Below are 11,139 nucleotides of genomic sequence, written 5' to 3'. Positions count from 1 at the left end.
TGACAGGACAGGGGCTCCCCGAGGGGTCTGACAGGACAGGGGCTCCCCGAGGGGTCTGCAGGGCCCAGCCTGCAACAGGGACAGAAGGACTTGGGCACTCTGCAGCTCTGGGGGTGTGAGGCCTTCCCCAGACGGGCTGTGCTCATGTGCTGCTGAGGGTCTGCACACAGAAGTGGCCCCTATGGCCCCAGCCTCAAGCTCCAGGAGCTGTTTGCTGGGGGGATGTTGTTGGAACAGGAGGCTGGGAAGGATGGGAGCACCCACCTCCCCAGCTCGTTTGGCAGTGCTGGGCAGCTGGTGTGTGTGCCAGCTGGGAACCCCTGCTCTCCTTTCCATGTGAATCCAGGCATTTTCAACCTGCTTGGAGCTGAGGCTGATTTCTGAGTAGGTTTGATGTCTTTGCTTCTCTCCTGTACAGACGTGTCTGTCACGAGGGCACAGGTCCAGTCTGCTGCTCCTGTTGGGAGAGGGAAAATCCAGTTTCCTCCATGTCAATGAGCACAAAGTAATTTTTATTCTGAAAGAAGGTGGTTTCCATGCTGCTCAAAGCTGGGGAAGAAACGTGTGGAGTTTCTTCCCCTGACTTTGGTATGCCTTTTCCAGTTTTTAATAAGAGCCAGTTGGAAGAGCTGTAAAGACTCGTGACCCTTCCCGTTGCTTGTGGCCTTTGAAGATGACAGTAGGCTGCCTCTTCTCAATTCATTCTCTTTTGCATGGTGTGCATTTTCTTTTCAAAAGACGCTTCCCCAAACGAAGATTTTTAACTTCTCCTTTCACTCTTTTAATTTTACCTTGTATGTGTTTGAGTTTATCCATGTTATTACTGGGATAATTGTCATCTAAAGATATCTAGCTTTTCCCTCTTTCTGATATTCCAAATTCTAGAAGACTGTGCCAAAAAAGAAATGTTGATTGTGAGTGAAGGCTGTGATCACTCTGTCCCAGTTTGAGTCCAAGTCCTTGTCCTAGTTTGAGGTAGTCCTTATCTGTATTAATCTGTGCCAGCACGAGTATTAAAGTAGACAGGTACCAACACTTGTCATGCTCACTGTTGTCTGCATGAAATTGGAAGTGACTGGAGTTCTTGGGCATTGTTTGTGGCAGTGGCAGTAGACAACACACCCGCTCTGGGTCAGAGCAGCCTTTTAAGAATAAAACCTCTTATTCCTGACAGCTTGTTGGGAAATTCTGTAATCAGTCCTGCAGAGCTGGGAACTGCAGGTGTGTTCTGAAATTCACCTTCTAGAAAGCGTGTGCCCTTTCCAAACAGGTGTTGGTGCTCATGGAGTGTATTTTTTGCTTAGGAATAAGGGGGTTTTATGGGTGTGAGCAACTGGTGAAGAACATGGCTTAGAAAAAGATGCTTTAAATTAATCTTATTACAGAGTGACTTTGAAAAAAGTCACTGCACATTCGTCTGTGAAACCCATTTCATTTTTCACTTAGAGCATCTTTCACATCCTGACCTTTAAATGCTTAGTAAATGTCAAATTTTATAAAATTGCAGGAGTGTTTGTCGTGCTTTCTTCATGGGAGTCAAAAGCCAGAGAAGTTGTGCTTGATCCTGTGATCAAACAGGCAATTGGTGCCAGTATCAAATTTATCTGTAGTACTTTGATCTGGTTACTAGACCTTTTTTTCCCTCTTAAACATACTTTATAAGTCATCTTTACTGTTTCACGTATTTTGTTAGTGATTTAGAATACAAATATTGATATTTTTCAGTGCTAAAATACAAAGACTTTTTAAAAATACTGCAGGGACCGTGGATGAATGATGAGATGATGGCCTTGAACTCCTCCTAGAGTTAGTCTTGCCCAGAGCAAGTGGTGGCCCAGAGTCCCTGTGTGCTCAAATTCACGAAAATGAGTGCGGTGTCGGAATGTTTCTTCTCCCTGTCGTGGTATTTCATTTGTGTTTCACAAGCGTAGCAGCAAACACTGGTGCCGTGCAGTGCAGAGTTAGATGAATGAGTCCAGCCCTCTGTGAGACACAGCAGTGACAGCACAGTTTGCCCAGCAGGTCTGTGATCGGCGTCCTCCGAACGTGTCTGAACCCGCAGCCCTCGTGGGTGGATTTACACCTTCAGTAGTGCAGGTCTGAGAGCAAAGAGCTGGGTGTTCCACCACAGTACTCTTGCTCAGCAGTAATCTGTAGTAGATGCAGGCTTTGAGCCTAATAGAGCAAAGTGAAATAGCTGAAATTCCAACCCACATTTTCCTTAGCTCAGATGGAAGGAAATAAAAGCTGTCCCGAGGAACAGATGGTGTTGCTGCAGGCTGCTTTTTGCATCTGACCCCAACTTATTTTCAGCTTTGAAACCTGAACCTGCTGTTCTTGGATGTCTTCAGTAATTTTTCTTTATTAAAACAAGTTGTTCCATGAGCAGCAGAACTAGTAAAGCTTCATTTCCTCTGGATTTTTGTTCCTTGTCCTGAGCCCCAGCCCACCCCTGTGGGTGCAGCAGTGGTTTGAAGTGTGTGCTGCTCAGGCAGCTGCCTGGGCTCAGGCTGTGGCTGATGTGCTCTTGCCAGAGCTGCCTTTTCCTCCAGCGAGGACTCCCCGAGCCACTGGACACTGATTTGGATCAGCAGAGCAGGGAAGAAGCTCTGTGTGTCCTCTCTTGTGCCTGAATGTGCCTCTTCCCAGGGAATCCTGTCGTGTGATGGCCTTGCTTTGTTTCCACAGCTGCAGATGGAACAGTTGGTGCTGGTGCCCTCCTAGCCCTGCTGGTGGGCTCATCTCCTAGCATGTTCCTGGGATCCTCATGTACTCTGAGGCTACACCATGGGCTCCACGTGCAGCACTTGCAGTGCTTGGGGGGAACACGTCCCCAGGTCAGTTGTGCTGCCCCTACCACACTCATGGCTGAGGCCCAGGGGGGCAGAGGATTCTCAGTCCATTCACTGTCGAAGAGAAAATTCCTGAGTTGTCTGTTGCAAATTAAGATTGAGACCCTGCTGCAGGCCTGGATGAGCCTGTGACTGTGCTTTAACTCTCCAAGAAAATGCTGTTGGCCCCTAGGAAAGGAGGGCATGTGGAGCTTGCCCAGAGAGGAGCCCAGCAGTTCTGTTGCTTGTTACCAAGCTTGCTTTGTTAGTGACAGCAGCTATTTATTTTCTCAGGTGTCTTGGGCAACTTTTGTGTTAGAAACCTGTGTGAGACTGTGAATTCCACTGGCATGTCTCTTTGTTCCATTGTACAGAGACTCTTCTGTTGGTGTGGGAATTTAGTGCTTTACCAGAAAAACAGGCTGAGAGAGGCATTGGCCCCCAGGAGCAGTGGCTGATGTGCTTTGCAGGCTTTGGTAGGGACTTGCTCTATAAAATCAGCACATGTTTTGTTTGAATCAAACTATTCATTTATGTGGCCATTTAAGCTACATGTGATAAGTTCTTACATGAATCAAACCCTGGTGCTTTTTTGAGCTGTCTGATGGTAATTCAGTATGATTTTTCTACAGTACATGGTTGCCTTGGCATCGTTTTTTGTGCCTTTTTGGGTGAATGAGACCAGGCAGGACAGATTAGGAGGATCCTGGTTTGCAGACAGCGTTATTTCCATCATCTCCCTTTACCAGCACAGAAGGAAGGGCTCCTCACCTCCCTCTGCTACTTCAAGCACAGTTCTAGAGCTGGGGATAAACTGCCTGGGAGGCTGGTTGAGCAGGATTCATCCTTAGTTTCCAGGCTTGCTAGTTGCCTGGAGATAAATTTATTTCTAGTCAGGCTTGAGAGTTCAATAAACCGTCACAACAACATCCTTGGCTTTTGATTTGTTGCCTACAGGTAAATAAGGAGAGCAGAAATTCAACAGCCTTCTCCAGGAACCAGTGAAGTGGCTTAAGACAGTTATTTACCAGAAATATTGGATTACACTTCACCTTTTAACACATCTGTGTCTGTGTGGTGCAAAGGTGGAAGCCTCGTGTTCCTCCCTGTGTTCTTGCTGGCTGATGGACATGGCTTAGCTAAAAAATACATCCCACTGCTGAAGGCGTTCCTTGAGGGAAATGTATGTGAAGCATTTGCCTTCCAGCTGCCTTGGGAGCCCAGGTCAGCAGCCCCAGTTTCAGGAGGTGGGATCACTCCCCCACAAAGGTCAGGCCCTGCCATGTGCAGCACAGTGACCTTCAGGGAACTGCTGTTTGCTCCAGAAATAGCTGCATGGGCCAGAGGCAGTGGGGCACCTCTGGGCTGAGCAGGATGGCAGAAATTCTGAGGAGACAATAAAGTTTGTGTCCAAAACCAGCATAAAAGCTTCAGCTGAAAAGCTCCTTCCTAGAAGAAGAGCTCAGTGAGTGCATTACCAAAAGGATTTATATATCTGTGTGACTGACTGTTGTGGGGGAGCTGCAAACCCTTTGCTCCTGGGGCAGTGAGACGTGCTGTGGCTGGATTGTTTTGTACCTGTGAATGTTCATTCAGTAGGCTGGAACTTAACCAGGAATATATTCTCATTAATGAAAGTTCTTCCTTTCTGAAGGCACGTGACTGCACAGCAGCTGGTCAGTAGGACAGAGAATTTCTCTTGTCATTAACATCACCCAAACATCTTTTTTTTTTAAAACAGCAGCTCGACATAGCGAGATGCCTGGATCCCATCTGCAGGAGGCACTGTTTCCCTCGGCTGTCCAGGGTGTGTTCCAGCTGCTGGAGGCACAGCTGACCCTTCTTCCCGGTGGTGGCTGGGTCCTGTGCCAGGCTGGGTGGGTTGGTTCAGACCTGTTAAGTCATGGACCAAAATCTTCCCTTTCTGTAGTGAAAAAGGAGGGACTGTAAGGTTGGGCTGGGGTTTGCACGATGCAGCCCCGGAGAGCTGAGAACAGCTGTGAGGGGAGGAGCAGGTGCCAAAAGGGACACCAAGTGTGATGAAGGGGTAGATCCTCAGTAGTATTCAAATAGACAGAACTGTTGCTTAGATCTTCTCTTGATTTGTGTCTCTGCTTGATTCTAGAGTCCTATTTCAGCATGGTTTGTGCTATATCCAAAATCCTCTTGTTGCTGCTGCTGGGGCCACATCACAGCATCGGTGTGTTTGTGTTGGCTGGTTTCAGGTGTGTGCAGGACACCCCTGAAATACCTGGGAGCTGTCATGTTGCTCTGAGGGTGTAAATGGATGTCCTTTAAAGTTACTTTCTTAAACTATAATTTTGAGGAGTTGAAACTGCTAAACCTCAAAGCCAATGTTCCCTGTGCTCAGGCTGTAATAACCTGCAGAGGAGATTCTGGTCACGAGGAGTGTATTGGTATGCAAGGAGTAACTCCTCAAATATTTCTTCTTCCTCCGGATTGAATTCAAAGTTGCTTGAATAAAGGAAAACAAGATAAAAAATCCTGGGAATGCATGGATGATTAGAACTCGGGATACATTTCTGTCTCTTATCTTGTGACTGTGTTGATTTAAGATGAACAGAATTTTAGAGCATTTGCTTCCTGTCCTAAGGAACTGGTCCTGCACAACAAGTAGAAAACACGTACTGAGCTGTTGTTAAAGCATGTTTCTTTTCTCTTTGAACTTCTCCTAGGCTGGAGTGAAAGGGACGTTAGGAAGACTAGTGGGAATTTTTGAGGTAAGTTTCAGACATCGATGCTGTGAAATTTTGTTGCAAAAAATTGTCTTGGAGTAACCATGGCTCTGCAGGGTGTTGTGAAGTGAGCTGGTGCTTGTGTGGAGGGAAACTTCAAAGTTCCCTCTAAATAAAAGCTCACACTGATGTGTTCAGCAACTCTGATCATTGCAATGGGCACTTCAGCTGAAATCACTGGTGATAACTGGTACAACAGTGAATATTCTCGGTGCCTTCACACCCTTCTGGCTGCCAAAGGCCACCCCCAACCAGGGAGCAAAGTCCCTCCTTCTCTAGCACCCAGAGGGGCTGGTGCAGTGTTTGTGCTCCCGTGGGGTGCACAGCCACACCTGGGGGTGCTGCACAGTCAGCAGGTACCAGACACAGCTCCTGCCCTTGTTCTGTCCCTGACTCTGGAATTTCTGAGTTGTGTAAAAATCTTCCCTGTGGTTTTTTCCCAGCTGAGGAACTGATTTATAAGCACATCAGTCCTCCAACCACTTCCCCACAGATCAGGAACTACACTTTAGGGCTCCAGTCCCTAACAATATTTTCAGACCTCTCATTTAAAACACAACAGCTTTTAGTGGCTACAGACAAGCTGTAATGTGGCAGGAGCTGCACCCAGGGTGCCCCAGGGTCGTGGGGGGCAGTTTGCAGTCACCCCCTGTCCTGCTGCCCAAAATGGTTTGTGGTTACTCTGTTCCCCTTGCCTTCCAGAACCGGGACAGGAAGCACAGGACATATGTTTACGTACTTATCGTCACCGAAGTGTTGGAGGACTGGGAGGACTCTGTCAATATTGGTAAGCTTTGTGCTCGCTGCCCTTAACTGATGCAGACAAACCATTTCAGCTCAGCATCCCTCTGGGACCTGGAATCCCTGTGGGAGTGGTTAGGAAGGGTTGCAGTGGTGTGTCCTTTGGTTGCTTGGGAAAAAAATTTGTGGTCAAATTGAAGCTTTTGTCACCTCTGTGGCCCAAGAGAAGTTAAATAACTGTCCAGCTGTCTCTGCAGCAATTTTGTGTTTAATTCTTGCACTGGAAGGTGCAAAGCAAAGAGCATGAAGAGCTGTCCTGTCTGAGACTAGAGGAAATATATGTGAGCAGTGTGGGTTAATCATTCCCTGTTATCTTTGAAATCTGTGCATTTAAATTGGATTCCCAAATGGAAGTGAACCTGTTGTTCCCAGGAGGGATTGCACTGCAGCACCTGGAATGTGACTCTCCTTAGGCTGTGTATGGAAGGGGTTTATGGGAAGAAATTGAAGTTCACTTGCAAACTGATAGAAATTGGGTGGTGGTTGGTATGTGTCATGGATTGTCTTAAAATGAGTATCTGACTTGAATAGAAATTGCAGAAATAGCAAAATAAATGGGGGGGGGTGTGATTAGGAAATGCAAGTTAGGGGATGTGCTGCCCTAAACAAACACCTGTCCTGAGGATGCAAAGCCATCAGTGTGGGGTTGGAGTGGGAGGCCCTCGAGATCAGAGGATCCCAGGAGGAATTTCCCAGTGCCTTTGCACTGCCAGTTTGCTCACAGTGAAGTGAGTCCTGCAGCCTTGGTGCCCGTGACAGAGTGACAGCCCAGGAGCAGGAATGTTCAGGCTGGAAAGGACAATGTCGTTCTGTGGCACTCACTGATTTCTCTCCTTGCCCCCAGGGAGGAAAAGGGAATGGTTTAAGATAGAAGATGCCATAAAAGTTCTGCAATATCATAAACCAGTGCAGGCCTCGTATTTTGAAACCTTGAGGCAAGGCTGTCTGGCCAACAACGGCACCCCGGTGATGACCACGCCGTACTCCGAGAGCTCCGTGTCCGACATCAGATGACTGACGACGTCCCTGCCAGAGCCATTTCCAAACCCAGACTGAGACCTGGATTTCCCTCCCCTCCCCGTTTCCATGCCTCCTCCCTCACACCAGGCATGGGCAGCCGCCTGGGGCAGAGCAAGTGTTCAGAGTGCTGCAATTTAGTGCAAGGTGGGATTTTTTTTCATTGGCTTTTTTTTGCTTTTTTGGATCTGTATTTTGTAAAATACATTTTGTGCATGAAGTGCCCCTTTCCCGGTACTCCGCTCCACGGCCTGGAGGCTGCCAGCCCCTCCTCTGCCTTGTGCTCTGAAGTGTCCCGAGTGTCCCCTTCGTGTCACCCCAGCCAGGGTCGCAAATGGCTCTGGCTTTTATTTTTTTAATTACAAGACTTCAATGTGAGATCAGCTCTTCAAGTCTTAGTCTGTACTGTAAAGTGCTGCTCAGACCCATGTGGGGGTCACTTGCAGCACGTCTGTATAAACTTTTTTTAGATGGAGGATCTAACATTTTAATTTTGCGGGAATTTTTTTAATCCTGGTCTGCTTCTGAAAAGAAGGGTTCATAATTAATCTGTTTGCCTTTTGTTCTGTTTTTTAAAAATACACATTCTGTGACAGTGCTAGTGGCTGGGCCAGTTTACTCCCCATCCAGTATCTCCCGATTTAGTGCAGTGACACTTGAAGTTGAGGGCAGAGTTCTGATCACCTGCAGACATCCCTGCAGACATCCCTGCAGACATCCCTGCAGACATCCCTGCAGACATCCCTGCAGACATCCCTGCAGACATCCCTGTGGCTCCGTGGCTTCTCCGACAGCTTCTGCCAATGTTTCTGCATTTTCATCAGAGTGAAACCACAAGGAGTTGGTCTTTACCCCTTGGCCAAAACCAAACAGCCTCAGCAGCGCTGCGATAGAACCCGGACTGCATTGTCTGCAGCGGGAGCCGGGGCTGCACGGGGGTCAGACAGACAGACTGCAGTGTGGCTCCCCAGTGCTGCTCCCTGCTCCTGCTGCGTTCTGCTCGTGTCTCTCTCGTCCACATGCCTTACGCCGTGCTGAGCTGGAGACTTGGAATTTGTGCTAAAGCATCGGATCGGACCCACGGAGCGCTGCTGCGCGAGCCCGCGGTCGGACAGCCACGTGTGTCCTGAGGAGAGGTCCTGGAGGAAACATTCAGGTGTTGGGTCTCTTGTCCTGTGGTTCTGCAGCACTTACGGTCGCAGGTGGAGTGTGCCCTCTGTGAAAGGTACAGCTGCTCCGGCAGCATTCCCGGGGGGAGCCCGCCCGGCTCGCAGGAGAGCTCCCCGATGCGTTGGCACACTTCACACGGGGGTTTGTTGTTTTATTGCTGTAAGTTTCATGCTGTCTTGATTTGCCAACAGTGTTGTCTAGTTGGGAAATAAAATGGGAGGGGTTGGGGCTGGGGGGTGGGTTGGGTCAGGTACAAGTTTTGGGAGGGGCATTAATTAATCCCTGGCTTGGGACAAGAAGTGGTTGCTGAGTTCAGTAACCTCTCCTTTGTCAGAGCAGAGCCAAGATGTGAAATTAAATCTGCAGTGCTCTTTTTTTTTTTCCTTTTTTTTTCCTTCTCTTTATTTAACAAAAAATATTCTAATAAACACTCACTGTTCCAGAGTTTTCTCTCTTCCCGAGAAGCGCTTACAATATGAAAATCTGATAGAAATATCCATGGAGCCTGGGACAAGGGGGAATGGTATCCTTGCTGGTTTGGCAAGAAGCTGTTCATTTTAAGATCCTCTTCTGTTCCTTTCCTTGTTCTCCCTGCTTTCATCAGTGTGGAGTAGCAAGGCCAAAAGCAGTGCCAGCAATCGCTGACATGGAAAACCACGCGTAAGGAACAGCCCATTATTCAAGGAGTAGCTCAAACCCGGGCATCTGGAATTGAGCCTAAATTACACCAGTTCAGCTCACTTCAACTTAGAGACGAATGTACAATCCTTTCTCACTCTGTGCTGGTCAGCCTGAACCAAACTCTCAAAGGGCTTGAATATTCTATCTGGAAGTGTACAAGGAATTCCGACAGTCACTGTCCCCGCGCCCTGCGAGGCACCTGACACAGCCATCTACTGCCTTCGAGGAGTCTTGGTCTCTTCTGTACAGATTAGTATGTTGGAAACACGTTGCAACAAAACAGCTGGTACTCCTGAAAGAGTAACTGCAGTTTTAATATCAGCAGCATGCACACTTTTGTTTTTAAACTAAAAATGTTTTTACAGGGCTGTTAAACTGACAATATAGGGTAGAATATTGTTAATGACTTGCTAATGGCTTATTTGTTTGGGTCAGAAAAATAAATTGTGCCAAGAAAGTGTTTTAATGTGGCATGAATTGATGCTGTTACCACAGAGTGGCTGTTGTTATGCCTTGTAACTGGAAATGGCTTCTGGGGCAGGAATAGTCTTGACTGAAGAGATGCAGATTTCAGACCAGGCCTTAGCCCCGTGCTCCCTGAGCTCTCCCTGCACCACACCATTCCTCAGCATCTGAGGTTCTTTCTAGAGCTGGTCCAGCTGCAGACCCCAGCAATTGCAGTGGTTTTATCCCAACTGGTGTTAATTGGTTTGGGACTGACAGTCAGTGCCTGTGTGAGGGACGGGGAACCTGCTGGGAGAGTGGCCCCGTGCTCTGGTTCTGCAGCCTGGGCCAGTGCTGCTCGGTGTCTGTGCTGAGGCCACTGTCCTGACCCTGCTGAACCCCGTGGCATGAGCCTTGGGCTCCCAGCCTTGCTAAAGCTGGTGCTGTTCTGAGCTGGTAGCATTGGATAGGGAAATTCTCACCTCAGCATGTCGTGACTGGCCTGACCCTTACATGGAGCATCCCCTCAGAGCAGTTCTCAGCTGGCTCTCAGCCCAGCTCTGCTCCCTGGGCACTGGTGTGAGGTGCAGCAGTTGTAGGGCCCCCCTGAGCTGGCAGGTCTGTTCCTGGGTAGGTGCTGCTGTGAGCTCTTCCCTGCTCTCCATGGAGCAGGGAGGCAGCTCATTCAGCCTCAGCTGGAATGTGCCTTAAAGCAAACTCTGTAAAGGGAGAAATGAAAAGGGGTTGGAATCTGCAAGTGATGCTTTTTCCCTTGTGCGGACACAAAGTATTCAGTGGCTAAAAATGTGGGTAGGGAATGTCAGGAATCCTCAGTTCCCTTCCTGGATCCAGCACAGGCTCTGGGCCTCAGCTTTTCCATGCAGAAACCATGGCCAGCATTCCGCAGTGTGCGGTTGCTCCCGGGGAGCAAAATCCTGGAGGCTGCACAGGCCCAACGTGTGCCCCGGTTACAAGAGCTGTAGATTTTCCTGCCTGTTCTCAGACCCGCTGTTTTATCCCCAGTGGATGTGTTTGTGCTTTCACACAGCCTGATGCAGTGGCTGGACCTGTGCAAAGCAACAGGGGTGACTGGTTTGAGGGTTTGACCCTCCCAAGCAGAGCCTGTGGCCGGGGCAGGATCAGAGGTCTCAGTCTCTTTAGCCAAACCTGCCCCCAGCAGTGGTGGGGTTGCCGTGTGAGGAGCTTTGATCCCACAGAGATGCTCAGCAGCACTGGGTGACCCAGTGCCCTCCCTGCTCCTGCTCCCAGGCTGTTTTCCCTCCTGGCTCCATTTTCCTGCTCAGTAACAGCATCATCCAGTGGCTGTGGCTCTGCTGGGACACAGTGACCCTGTGGCTGGAGCACCCCTGGGCTTGTCCCCGAGCCCCTGACACACACACAGGGTGTGATCCTGAGCCCCTGACACACACAGGGTGTGA

The 11,139-nt window shown here is 48.8% G+C and overlaps 1 protein-coding gene across 1 annotated transcript in view; it reads left to right on the top strand.

Annotated features, from left to right (window-relative positions):
* The window catches only part of NUDT3 (nudix hydrolase 3), a 22,960-nt gene extending 13,242 nt beyond the window's left edge, over positions 1-9,718 (top strand). Inside the window, exons 3-5 of the mRNA XM_027659659.1 lie at positions 5,528-5,572; positions 6,290-6,374; positions 7,233-9,718. Of these exons, the coding sequence (XP_027515460.1) occupies positions 5,528-5,572; positions 6,290-6,374; positions 7,233-7,402 (300 nt within the window). The 3' untranslated portion in view covers positions 7,403-9,718. The remainder of the gene's footprint in view (positions 1-5,527; positions 5,573-6,289; positions 6,375-7,232) is intronic.
* The last annotated feature ends 1,421 nt before the right edge of the window (positions 9,719-11,139 follow it).

The sequence above is a fragment of the Corapipo altera genome, unplaced genomic scaffold (genome assembly GCF_003945725.1).
Source record: "Corapipo altera isolate COAL_440 unplaced genomic scaffold, ASM394572v1 77b, whole genome shotgun sequence".
NCBI lineage: Eukaryota > Metazoa > Chordata > Aves > Passeriformes > Pipridae > Corapipo > Corapipo altera.
Note: the sequence above shows the minus strand (reverse complement) of the source record. Positions and strands in the feature narration are given on the sequence as shown.